The sequence below is a fragment of the Vombatus ursinus genome, unplaced genomic scaffold (assembly GCF_900497805.2).
Source record: "Vombatus ursinus unplaced genomic scaffold, bare-nosed wombat genome assembly UNPS02012319.1, whole genome shotgun sequence".
NCBI lineage: Eukaryota > Metazoa > Chordata > Mammalia > Diprotodontia > Vombatidae > Vombatus > Vombatus ursinus.
Window position 1 is genome coordinate 1,808,508 of NW_020952097.1, and position 13,056 is coordinate 1,821,563.

A 13,056-nucleotide genomic window follows, 5' to 3' on the forward strand; every position below is an offset into this window, starting at 1 on the left:
ACTCCTGTCCTATCCTCTAAAGGAGTAAAGGTGGCTCCATGGTAGTTGGGTCCTTCCTGTTCCCCCATCTTGTGTTATGAGGCAGCTTCCCTCTGTGTTCCTTCTCCTTCTCCAGAACCTCCCTCCTTTCCCCCTCCTCTCCCCCCTTCCCAGCTTGCCCCACTTGATGAAGAATGAAGGGAGGGCAGGGCAGCTGCCTGCAGAGAACTAAGGGCCTAGGGGGCACATAGTCCTGAGGTACCTGCTTTAGTTCTGTGGATAGTGAGTTCAGCTGATTGCATTTGAGTATAACCAGCCCTTGACTCTAGCCTGCGGGTGGTGGGGCGAGTCTTGCTCAGAGCAGGGCAGCTTCTGTGAGGAGTGTCTGGTGGGCACACTCGCCTCTAGTTCAGGTGAGCCGTGGTCCCAGGAGGCCAGACTGCATGTAGAGGCTAAGAGGTGGGAGTGGGAGTTGGGTGGGGGAAGGGTCAGTGTGTGAGCTGCCTGTTCTGAGCATCCCCGGGGGGTGGGAGTGGAGGAACCTTTGGAAATGTGTGTGTGTGTGTGTGTGTGTGTGTGTGTGTATGAGTAGAAAATAAGGAAAAAAAACTACAAGAGATCTTAGGGCCAAAGAGGTCCTGGTTCCTCCCCACCCACAGGAGAAATTTTCATCTAGTTTGCTTTTCTTCTTTCTTCCCTCTTAGCCGCGGGAGAAAGGGAGAATGCGCTTCCATAAGCTACAGAATGTCCAAATTGCCCTGGACTACCTCAGACATCGACAGGTGAGACATACTATCTGCCCTGAGTATTTTGGGATAGACCCAGAGTCCCTCTGTTCTGAACATCTCCAGGGCCTTGGCTCCTTTTAATACCCGGCCTTCCCTGGTTAGGAGCCTCATGCCCAGTTCTGGGATCCTAGGACTCCTGAGGGGTATCACATATGGAAATGTAGTTGTAGATAAAGCCACACTCTGAAGTGTAATCCTGACCATCCATGGGGTCTAACTTTGACCAAAAGGCCTTTTCTCTCTAAGTATTCCTGGAATCCAACTCCCAGCTTCTGTTTCCTGATCATTCAGGGGCCTCACCCTGACCACTGGACTTTCTGGCCTGATAATCCACAGGTGCCTAGCCCCTCTGAATACCTGGCTTGGTCAGGGTCCAGAGCTGGGTCTGGGATTGTAAGTGACACATCTGGAAATTTGGTTGCAGGTGAAACTGGTGAACATCAGGAACGATGATATTGCTGATGGCAACCCCAAGCTCACCCTGGGTTTGATATGGACCATCATCTTGCACTTCCAGGTCAGGAAGCTGCCTTCTCTGAACCCTGCTTGTAGACCGTTTGCTGATGTTCAAGGATGAAGCTGCCCAGGGAGCTGAGGGAGCAGGAGGGTGTGGGGTCCTGGGGGAGGGTGAAGGCCTTGGACTCCTGTCATATTAAGGGGAACTAGAAAACCTGATGGTGTAGCTAGCCTCACAAAACCCACCTTGGGGAGGCAAGCAGTGTGGTATGGTGGAAAAAAACCCTGACTTTGGAGTCAGAATATATGAATTCAAACCCCATCTCTAGCTGTTTAACCTTGGGTAAATCATTTAACCTTCCTTGACTTCAGTTCCCTCATCTGTGAAATAAGGGGGTTGAACTAGATGCCCTCTGAGATCCCTTCTAGCTGTAGGGTTCTGGTCTGTGAAAGGAGGCTCTCTTTGGGATTGAAGGCAGTGGGGACACTGGCAGCTAGACATCAAGAAGAAAGATCTAGAGGACTATAAGAAAGTGAAAGGCCATGTCAGGTGATGCCTAGAAATATACATAGCCCTGGGGGCTTTCTTATGTATAGTAGGGGGAATATAGCAGGGGATGATGGCTCTGAGGCAATGAAAGAGGCTTCCTGTTAAGCAGTTCAAGAATCAGTAAGTCTTTCTTAAGCATGGACTATGTGCTTTGTGCTGTGGTGGACATAAAGAAGAATGACACTGCTCCTGCCTTCAAGAGGCTTACATTCTAGTCAGAAAGATAGCATACCCACATGGAACAACTGGGAAATGTTAGACTGTATGAGGCAAAGAACATAGGAGGTGCCCTCCTCCCTGGGGTGGCAGTTAACACAAGTATTTTTTAAGCTTCCACCTTGTGCTGGGCACTGAACTAGGTTCTGGGGATATAGAGACAGAAGTACAATGGTCCCTGGTCTCAGAGAGCCTTCCATCTATCTAGGCATGGAGTCGACTAGGCTGCAAGGAAATGGGAACAACACGTGATTCTGCCCTGGGATTTGGAGACTAGCCCATCCCAGTGGGGAGTGGAGCCAGGAAGAGCTAAGCTTTGTGGGGGTCTCTTTCTTAAGTGTGACTGTTTTCAGGGTATTCAGAGTACCCTGTGTCTCTGTGCTCCAGGGGCTGGGGTGGGAGCCTTCCTCCCTCAACATCCATGTTCTTGGGCTACTAGTACCCTCTGGCCTTTCCTATGAATGGCAGTGCCTATCCATCCAGGAATGTGCTCAGAGAGGGAAAACAGCTGCCACCCCCGGAGGGGAAATGCTTTGGAGAAGTGAAGGCTCAGAGGTTGGGCTGACTCATTGCTATCCGGTGCCAACCACTACCAAAAGCACAGGAAACACATCTGATTCCTGTACGGGGTGGAGTCTGGTTGGCACAGTGGCCTGAGTCAATGAGAGACAGACAGACAGAAGAATGGGACCGCCGGGTACCCAAGAGGCATAGCTACACTATTGTGGCCATTATGGCATAGTCGTTAGAGCTGGGTTCCCAGACATGTGTGCACACATGTATAGACAGACATTCCAAAAGGGAGGTCACTAGCCAGATGGAGAGATGAGCAGGCAGATTTTGGAGTAAGAGATAGATATATATGGACAGAGCTGCCTGGACAGGAGTCAGGGAGAGAGGGAGGCCTTGCAGGGTGCTCTTAGCGCCCACCTAGGGAGGCTCTGCATTCCCTAAAGGGACTGCCCTTTTCTGGCTCCTTCCTCTGCCTCAGGAGGCTTGGAAGAGCTGTCTGACCCTAAGATGATGCCCTTTGCCACCTCTCTTCTTTATGGGCTCAGAGTCACTCATGAATAGGCGGTACCATCCTGGCCTGCCAGTCCAGTACCCAGCCCACTTGTCTCCTCATGTTTGGGAAGGAGGAAGGGATGGCCTGTGGCTTAGAGGTCCTGCTGTAGGATGTGGCTCTGCTCAGGGCTGCCCAACTCACTTTTAAGGCTTGAGTTTTAATGGCTGACCCTTGGTCTTGTCCCTGTGGGGAGGGGAGGGAATAGACAGGATGGCCAGGGCTGCTAAAGTTTGTGCTGAGAAGAAGAACTGTGCTCAATCCAACATGAGGAGCTTGTGTCAGATGACTTTCTGTTCCTGAGCCCTAAATGGGCCTGGGTTAGGGGAAGGTCTGTCTTCTCTCTTCTGGGCTGAGGTATGCTCACCCCTCATTTGCTTCCTACTGGAGACAACCTGAGGTCTGGGCCCAGCAGCTTCTTACCAGGACCTCACACTTCTTCATACTCCTTCCTTTCAGATCTCAGACATCCAGGTGAGTGGCCAGTCCGAAGATATGACTGCCAAGGAGAAGCTGCTGCTGTGGTCTCAGCGGATGGTGGAAGGCTACCAGGGCCTGCGCTGTGACAACTTCACTGCTAGCTGGCGGGATGGGCGCCTCTTCAATGCCATCATTCATCGGCACAAGTAAGGGCAGGGCAGACCCTGGGCAATCTCACCCACCTCTTGAGTCCTCCTAGGGTCCCCAGTAGGGGAGGACCATGTATCAGGTGCTGGAGCTGCATGGAAGACTACATGGAGGTGTGAGACCCAGCCCTTGGTTCCGAAGGACTCACAATCTAGAGGGACAGACAGGACACACTCCTGCAGAAAGTTAAATGATGCCTAGATAACAGACACTGAGAGGCCTTGGGGTGAGTTACTTACTCAGCATGGCTGGAGCAGAAGACACATGAGGTTGGAGAAATTGATTCAGAATTCAGAATTCAGAGGGCTTTGAATGCTAGGGTAAGAGCATTGGAGCATCTTGGCATAGTAATAATAGCTGACATTTAATAGCACCTACTATGTGTCAGACACTGTGCTAAGCACTTTAAAATTGTTACCTCATTTGACCCTCATCTGGGAGGTAGGTGTTATTATGATCCCCATTTGACAGATGAGGAAAATGAGGCAAACACGGGTTAAATGACTTGCCCAGGTTCACACAGCTAGTAAGTGTCCAAGGCCAGATTTGAACTCGGGTCTTCTTAACTCTGGGCCTGGTGCTCTAAGAGTCAAGAAGATCTGGGTTTGATTCCTGCCTCAGATACTTAGGACAAGCTACTTAATCTCTCTGAGACTCAGATTCCTCATTCGTAAAATGAGGGGATGACCTCAGAGTCCCCTTTCAGCTCTAAAACCTGTTTCTGAAGTTTTGTGACAAGCCAGCAAGCAGTAGGGCAGCCTTTTCCAGGGGTGAGGAGGTGGGAGAGAGGCAGAGTTGGTTTTTTCCTTGGCTCTTCATCAATAATCGATCAATAAACATTTATTAAGCTCTTCCTATGGGCCAAGTACTGTGCTAAGTGCCTGCCCTGACCATTACTCTTATCATTGTACTGTTACCCTTAAGGCCACAGGCACTGGCTTTTGGCCTGGAGACTGCTCCTGGTCAAACTGTGGGGAGGCCCTGGCCCTCTGGAGACCTGTAGCAGTCCAGTTCTTGAGTCTCACATTTCCTCAGGATCGTAGAAGTAGAGCTTGGACCTTAAAACTCCCCCAGTCCAACCCCTCCCCTCTCATCTAATGGAGGATACTGAGGTTGGTTCACTTGCCTAAGGTCACCCAGCTAGTTAAGTGACAGAGGCATATTCTGAACCCAGAACTTTTATCTCTAAAACCAGTGCTCTTTCTCTTCCACCACACTATCTGTCCCTTCCTGTGGGTCCCTCCTTCCCTTTCTTCCTTTTTTTCTCCCTTCTGCCTTGTCATATATGTTGGCGTCTGGCCCCAGCCTTGGCCCCAGGCTCTGCATTCCCTTTGGAGGAAGCATGTTGGGACACCTAGCTGGTGGCTACCCATACGTGGCCCGCCCTGCTAATTACCATTCCCTAGGGAGTCTCAGCCTATGTCCCCTGCTTTGGAGGGCTCTGGATTTCCATGACATAGGGCAGACCCCTTCATTTCCTACCAAGATACACCCCCCAGCCTTGGCTCTGCTCCATAAATAAGGTTTGGCCCTCAGAGGTACCCATGGAGTTGATTCTCCCCTTAAAATCTGACCAGGAGAGGGATCAGGGGAGTGGCTGACCCCATACCCTGTACCCCAATCCATCTGTACATCTTAACAGCCTACCTATTGTCTCCCTGGATGCGGAGCATTGAGTGTTGGAATCAATAAGACATGAGTTCAAATGCTGCCTGAGACACTTAATAGTTGTGTGACTCTGGACAAGTCAACCTTTTTGTGCCCCAGTTTCCTCTTCTGTAAAATGGAGGTAAAGGATTAAATGAGATAACACGTGTGAGTTTCTTTGCAAACCTTAAAGTGCTATATAAATGCCTAGCTATTATTGTTATAAGAACCTGGTGAGTAAGGAAGGGGGTCATCTATCCTGGTCTCCCCAGGTTTCCTGCTCAGGCTCCTAGGGTGACAGGCCTCACTCCCTTGCTAGAACAGACACAGACCACACTATAGGGAGGGGGTGGAGACATGTGACTGCTGCTTTTATTGCTTCTCATGTGGGGTGTGTGGCTGGGTGGGCTACCTGAGACTCCTTTATTGCAAAGTCGACAAAATTGTAGGCAAGTTGTGGCATCTTATGCTGCCTGTCCCTGACTAGGCAGGCTGGGCCAGGCCCGGCACTGCAGTGGGGGAGCCCTTGAGGGGAGGGACAGATCCTGCCTGCTGCCAGGCTGGTGGTGGAATGGGTGGGGTGGGGTAGTGTGGGAGCGGGCTGCTCCAGGCTATGACTGCTCTATGGCTTCTCCTGGATGGGAGGGAGGGACCAGGGAAGGGAGCGAGTCCGTGCAGGTTTCTGTCTGCCTCCTTCCAACCCCTGCCTTAAACTTGAGCTCAGCGGGAGGAGCTAACCAGCTCCCCCGCTCCAGAAGCCCAGAGTGAGGCCAGTCGACTAGTCAAGTGGTGCCTTGGGACTGCTCGGGCACTGGGACCAGAACTGCTGTCCTGGGAGAGGGGCAGGGGACGGGAGACACCCACAGGCAGAGAGGGGACATGAGTGCTCTAGTGAAGGGGAAGCAGAAGAAGGGGGCCTGGAAGAAGGGGCCCAGGCCTGCCGGTGGCAGGGAAGAACGGGTGCTGATGTTGTGTGAGGACAGTCGCCCGTCTGGAGCCCAGGACCAACTGCCGCTCAATGGCCTCCAGGATGGTGGAGAGAGTTACCTGAGTGGTGAAGTGTATTCTGTACATTCCACTCTGCGCTGCCGACAGCTGTAGGCGCCCTGGGCTTCTCTCCCTCCTGCCCTTCCTGCTCCCCCTCCTTGGGCCCCTTCTCAGCTCCTTTTCTTCTGCCCTTTATCCCTCCCCCTCTTCTCTCGTTTCCTCCCTGTCTCCCCCTTCTTCTGTTTCTTCCCCCACTACCTCTTCTCTCCTTCATTTGCTTGGGTAGGGGGTGAGGGTCCAGGCAGTGTTAGAGTGGGGACTCCTTGAGGGACCCCAGACCATCTAGCCACCCCAGTGAGGGGACTGAGGTACCCTGTGTGTTGTGGCCTCTGAACCCGGTGCCGTCCCTCCTTTCTTCCTACAGGCCCATGCTCATCGACATGAACAAAGTCTACCAGCAGAGCAACCTGGAGAATCTGGACCAGGCGTTCAATGTGGCTGAGCGAGAGCTGGGGGTCACCCGGCTGCTGGACCCTGAGGGTACGTGGTCCCTTTAAGGTGGGCTGGCCCAGGTCTGCTTGTTCCCTCTTCTTCCCTGAGGTGGGCCTGCACCCCTTTAAGTTCCCAACCTCATCTCTTCCCTGGCAGATGTGGACGTACCTCAGCCGGATGAAAAGTCTATCATCACCTACGTGTCGTCCCTGTATGATGCCATGCCCCGGGTACCTGATGTGCAAGATGGTGTGAAGGCCAATGTAAGTGATGAGGGTGGGGAGGGACCCAACCCGAGTGGGGGGCAGGGTTCTGGGGTCTCGCGCTCCTCCCTGTGGACACCTGGGCCAGGCCTTTCTGTCTGTAAGATCTGCCTCCTGGGACAGGAGCTGCAGCTTCGCTGGCAGGAATACCGGGAGCTGGTCATGTTGCTGCTACAGTGGATTCGTCAGCACATCATTGCCTTTGAGGAGCGCAAGTTTGCCACCAGCTACGAAGAGACAGAGGTGGGCAGCTTCCCCTGTGCCCCAGGGCCCCTCCCTGGAGCCTGCCCTTCAGGCTTCTCCCAGAGGTACCAGCTCTCTGACAGGCCTAGGCTTGCCGCTGCTTCTGCCTCTTCTCCAGGCCAGGCTGCATTGGGGTCGCACAGAGACCAAGGAAACATTGAAATAGGAAAAACAAACAGGTAGATGAAGGAAGGAAGGATAGGGTCCAAGAAGAAGGAATGGGTTTTTGCAGGGTAGAGAAGGGTTAGTGTTAGGGCCAAGAAGCTACCATGGTGCTTTCCTCTACCCTGCCTTTGCCCAGCCCCACCAGAGGGGCACAGTGGACGGGCGCTGGGCCTGGAGTTGGGAAGACCTGAATTTAAATCGGGACTCAGACAATGTGACCCTGGGGAAGTCACTTCACTCTGTTTACTTCAGTTTCCTCATCTGAAAAATGGGGATGATAATAGCACCTACCTCACAGAGTTGTCATGAGGATCAAATGAAATAATTTTAAAGTTTTTAGCACAGTGACTGGCACATAGCAAGTGCTGTATAAACACTAACCAGAGAGTTATCTTGATGGGTGCTGGTGAAGGGTGAGTCTGTTGCTACTGCTACTATAAGACCGCCTCTCCCGTTTCCACGGGTGCTGAGTTCTAATTTAGGAAGTGGGATCAGGGTGGGTCCATCCCTGGCCTCCTGTTTCCTCTTGGGATTTTTCAGGCTCTGGAGCATCCCTCAAGGTTCCCACATTGGGCTCTGGTGTTTGGGTATCCGGCCTCTCAGGTCCACTGGACACTTAAAACACTTAAAACCATTCCCAGCTCCTCCTCCTTCCCTCCCTGGCAGCCAGGATGGTGAAGGGCCATGAGATCATGCCACGTACAGATTATTTGGAGGAAGTGTAAGCTGGAGAAAAGGAGATTTAGAAAGAACATGGCAGCCATCTTCGAGTGTGGAAGAGAGATTAGACTTGCTTGGCATGACCCCAGAGGGCAGATTTGAGAGTAGTGGATGAAAAGCGGCAAAGAGACAGAGTTAGTCTTTGAGTGAGGAAGAAGAGTGATCCCGAGTGGAGTGGGCTGCCTTGGGAAGTGGGGCCATATCGTGTCCTGAGAGGGAGTCCACATCCCCTGAGCCTAGTCATCACCGGGAGGCTGCTCTCCCAGCAACACCATCCACCCTGGGTACTCCTTCAAGACCCTGCCCTGGGCCCGGGCCCAGCCCTGACCCTGACCAAGGCTCTCTAGTGACAGCACATAGCCCTTCCCCATTGGGAGGGCTCAGAGTGTCGGCTTCGTGGGCTACAGGATTACAGGCTTAGAGCTGGGAAGGAACCTTAGAGATCCCTCAGGCAGCCCCTTCCTTTTAGAGTTAAAGGCTAGCCCTTCCTTTGAGACCTGCACGCCCTTTCTGAGGGGGCTGGACCTCGGGGAGTCTCCTCATGTCAACATCTCTTTACAGATCCTCTGGTGTCAGTTCCTCAAATTTAAGGAGACCGAGCTTCCCGCCAAGGAGGCCGACAAGAACCGATCCAAGAGCATTTACCAGTCACTGGAGGTGAGAGGCTGCCGTTCCTCAGAGGGGCCCAAGGAGCCCAGCTGCTCCTCTGCTTGCTGGGCTCTGCATCCTCCCCTGGCCAATTTCTGGTCTTCTTTTCCTTCTGTGTTGGCAATCCCCTCCCTAGCCTCGCTCCTTAATAGCTTAAGCTTAGCCTCATCTTTCACCGCCATCTTCCAAAGGAGGAGCGATCCAGTGCCCAGGGCCATACACATTCAGGGCTGCCCTATGACTGTCCCGGTCACCATGGTTTGGGGGTAGGCCCCGTGTTGATACCTCTGGACCCCTGATATGGAAGCCATCAGCTCAGAATTGGGGGAGGGGTTCTGTAAACATAAACTTGAACTCAGGGTCTTTAGAAGCAACTTGACCTTGTCAAAAAAAATGCTAGACTTGGACTCAAGGGACCTGGGATGGAATCTGGGCTCCCTCCCTCACTGAGTAACTGCCCTTTAAGCGTCCGCTCTCTGTTCTGCTGAAATATTCCAGGGTCTATGGTGTCAGTGAAGGGAACTCCTAGGGGTGGGAACTCCTTCTGCCTATGACTTACTAAGTCCTGGGGAATTCTAGTGATGAGTCTGATTTCAGGGAAGGGCATTTTATAAATATGAGCTAATAAACACGGAAAGATCTGAGATAACTTTGGGGCCTCTGAGGAAGTGTTGCTGCATCCCCCTGCCTATATACCCAGGCTCTGATACGTTATGTCCTTTGGGCCAGAGGACGCCGTATTGGAGGAATGGAGACCCCAGACCAGCTGGAGGCGCCTCTAGAATATGTATCCTTCCCTGTCTTTTTCCATATCCCTGACACAGAAATTAACTGACCTGAGAGGCAGCTTAGTATTGTGGATAAAGCATCATATTTGTAGTCAGGAATATGTGAGTTCAAATCTCATCTCAAATGCTCACTAGTTTTTTGACCCTGGGCAAGTCACTTAACCTCTCAACCTTTCCTCATCTGTAAAATGGAGATAATAGTACCTCCCCCCCCCCCCAGTTATTGTGAAGATTAAATGAGATAAATTATATAAAGCACTTTGCAAACTTTATAGTCCTATATATCTGTTCAAGATACTGTCAAGAGTCACATAGCTACTGTATCAGAGGCAAGATTTGAACCCTGATCTTTCTGTCTTCAAGCTTAGCGCTCTACCCACTTAGCTAGGCTACCTCTCAAATAGTGACAATACCATGTAGCACCGGCTTCCTTCCAAGATTGTTGTGGAGAACCCTGAGGCAGGATTTAAGGATCTGTCATTTTGATAGTTAAACTTAATCACCAGGCCTTTATTAAACATCTACTGTTAAGCTTCGGGAGACATACAAAGAAAGAAAACTTTCCTGCTCTCAAGGAGCTTACCCCCTCCTGGGGGTGGGAGGAGATACATAAACACCTACAGGAAAAATAACAAGATGGGTTAGGTCACTGATGCAAATTGCAAGCCCTTTGTTACTTCAAAGATATTTTTTGAGTTGCTGTGGCTTACAAGTTCGTTGGTCTGCAGCCAATCTAGTAATGGATCTTGGATTTCTGGGGAAAGTGTTCTATAAACCTTAAAGCATTACATGAGTGTGAGCTGCAACGTTTTTATTATTTTAAATACAGAAAGATACAAGGCAACCTTGGGGCCAAAGAGAGGGTTTGGTGACAACTGTCCTTGGTGTGTGATCACTCTTTAATTGTTATTATAACCATTACAACTCATAATCACCATTCACATGGATCTAGTGTTTGGTGGGGTCCAAGTACTTTTCACTTATTATCTCCTTGGACCTGAGTTTGAGCCAGAAGACATAGTCCCGGACGAAGGCAAGCCTCAGACTAGCTGGGATGAGGCAAGGAGTGTGAACACCAGCCCGTCCTTTTACAAGTTATTTGTTTGCACGCAGGTAGCTCGCACACATGCACCCACCCTTCTCCTTGCCCTACCTACCTTCCACCTTCCTGAAACATACCTTGTGGGGGCCCCACCTTGCTGGACAGGCAGGGCACTCTCTGAACCTGTTCCCTGTTCCCTGTCCTCATACAGGGGGCTGTGCAGGCCGGGCAGCTGAAGGTACCACCAGGCTTTCACCCTCTGGATGTAGAGAAGGAATGGGGAAAGCTGCATGTGGCCATCCTGGAGCGGGAGAAGCAGCTGAGAACTGAGTTTGAGAGGTGGGTGTGGACACTGGTGGAAGGGAGGTCTGACACCACAGATTTTCCATGGGGCAGGAGGAGGGGGTCCCCAGGAAAGCCAGGGAGGTGGGAAGCAGGAGGCTGGAGGGAGGTGCCCGTGCTGGGGCTAATAGGAACCACACACTGGTGACTCATCACCCGAGAGAGGAAACGGTTTGCCACTAAAAATCTTGTGCTGTACTCAGAGTTTGGGCAGTGGACCTTTGAAAGGAGACAGAAAACCACCTCAGGGAAGGTTGGAGGGGTTGGCCCTAGCCCTGGGCCATCTTGTGCTTTCTGCTGGTGGACTCCCAGGATGGACAGAAAGAGCCTGAGGTGCCCTGGCCTGCCATCCACGGCCTCTGAAGTGAAGCTCTCTGGTTTGGGGTGGGTGTGTCCTGCAGGCAGGAGTGTCTCCAGAGAATTGTGAGCAAACTACAGATGGAATCTGGCCTGTGCGAGGAGCAGCTGAATCAGGCTGATGCCCTGCTGCAATTGGTGAGGCCTGGTGCAGAAGGGTGGGGCAGCAGGCACTGGGGGAGGAGCGGCCTGGCCTAGGGGCTGGGCCATCTGGAGAGGGTGGTGCCTGGCCAGAGTCTGGGTGTGGCTGGGCCGGGGATTTCTTTTCTCATCCAAGCCTGAGGCTGCTTTGGCTCATGGGTGGATCCTGCCGGGCTAAAAAGCCAGAGCTGCCAGAAGCGTGGAGCTCAATGGATTCCCCTCAGCAGACATCTAGGGCCTGTTGAGTGTTGAACTCTGCCCTAGGCTGGGGAAAATACGGTGTTTAAGACTTAGTTTAAAGGCTTACATAGCCAAGTCATGTGTTGAGGTTTTGGGAGGGCCGTGACCCTGGGACCTTCCGGGAGGTGGGTGCAGCCGAGCAGCCGCGTCTTCACAGCACGCTCTGAGAGGACCACTCTGACCCACGGTTGTGCCATTGCAGGACGTCCGGCTGCTAACCTCGGGCAAAGCCCCTCAGCATGCCGGCGAAGTGGAGAGGGACCTGGACAAGGCAGATGGCATGATCCGACTGCTCTTCAATGATGTGCAGACCCTCAAAGATGGGCGGCACCCCCAGGGCGAGCAGATGTACCGAAGGTAACGGGCACAGAGGGGCATCTGGAGCCCCTTGGAGGCTGAAGGCAGCTGCTAGACTGGAAGAGATGCTGGCCTGAAAGTCAGAAGGCCCAGTCTACAGACCTGGCTCTGCCATTCTCACGGACTCTGTGCCCCGGTGAAAGACACATGAACCCGCCGGGCCTCAGTTTCCTTGGCTTTAACGTGGGGCTGATGATCCGTGTTTCTACCTTCAACCTAGAGCTACAGGGCAAAATACAAAGTGCTATTGAGAGAGGCTAGGGAGGAAAGGGAGACCCAAATTCTGGGCTGGAGTCTGCCACTGGTACTGTCTCTTCATTCATTCATTCATTCATTCATTCATTCAGCAAGCATTTTATGAACACCCACTGTGTGCTGAGTAATCTTACTCATGAGTGTAGAGCTGGAAGAGAACTCAGAGACCTTCTAGTCCAACCTCCTCTTTTTACAGATGAGGAAACTGAGGCCCACAGAGGGGAAAGGATCATAGAATCGTAGATTTAGAATTGTAAAGGACCCGGGAGGCCATTGAGCTATCGCTGAGCTCACACAAGTAGTTAGTGTCCGAGGCAGGATTTGAACCCAGGTCCTCTGTACTGGGCACAGTGCTGGAGGAGATAGGTAATTTAGATAGGGCAGGGCCCCCGGCCTCCGAGAGCTTTCACGTTTCCATCTGTGTAGGGGAGCAGTCCCGGCCTGCTTACCTGCCTCCCAGGGCCGCTGTAAGGAGCAGCTGCCCTCTATAACAGATGAGAGTGCGTCTTGGCAGGGTGCCAAGGACGGTTACGGGCAGCGCTGCTATCTTGGCTGGATCACGTCCCTCGTGTCTCCCTTGCTTTCTGCCTCCCCTGACTAACCACGGGTCCTGCTGCCTTCTGTTCTTCCTTGTGACTGGCTTTATCCATGCACGAGACCCTCCATTTACTCTGCCAAGGAGGGGCCCCT

At 52.3% G+C, this 13,056-nt stretch overlaps 1 protein-coding gene across 8 annotated transcripts in view; it reads left to right on the plus strand.

Annotated features, from left to right (window-relative positions):
* PLEC (plectin) overlaps positions 1-13,056 on the plus strand; it is a 112,544-nt gene that overhangs the window by 67,735 nt on the left and 31,753 nt on the right. For 7 of the 8 annotated variants that reach the window (XM_027857743.1, XM_027857747.1, XM_027857742.1 and 4 more), the window contains exons 4-13: positions 684-761; positions 1,192-1,284; positions 3,512-3,678; positions 6,738-6,853; positions 6,962-7,068; positions 7,192-7,311; positions 8,758-8,853; positions 10,886-11,013; positions 11,418-11,511; positions 11,957-12,111. In XM_027857743.1, coding sequence (XP_027713544.1) covers positions 684-761; positions 1,192-1,284; positions 3,512-3,678; positions 6,738-6,853; positions 6,962-7,068; positions 7,192-7,311; positions 8,758-8,853; positions 10,886-11,013; positions 11,418-11,511; positions 11,957-12,111 — 1,154 coding nt within the window. Of the gene's footprint in view, positions 1-683; positions 762-1,191; positions 1,285-3,511; positions 3,679-6,102; positions 6,424-6,737; positions 6,854-6,961; positions 7,069-7,191; positions 7,312-8,757; positions 8,854-10,885; positions 11,014-11,417; positions 11,512-11,956; positions 12,112-13,056 lie in introns of those variants that run through there. The other variant, XM_027857749.1, reaches the window with a different exon arrangement.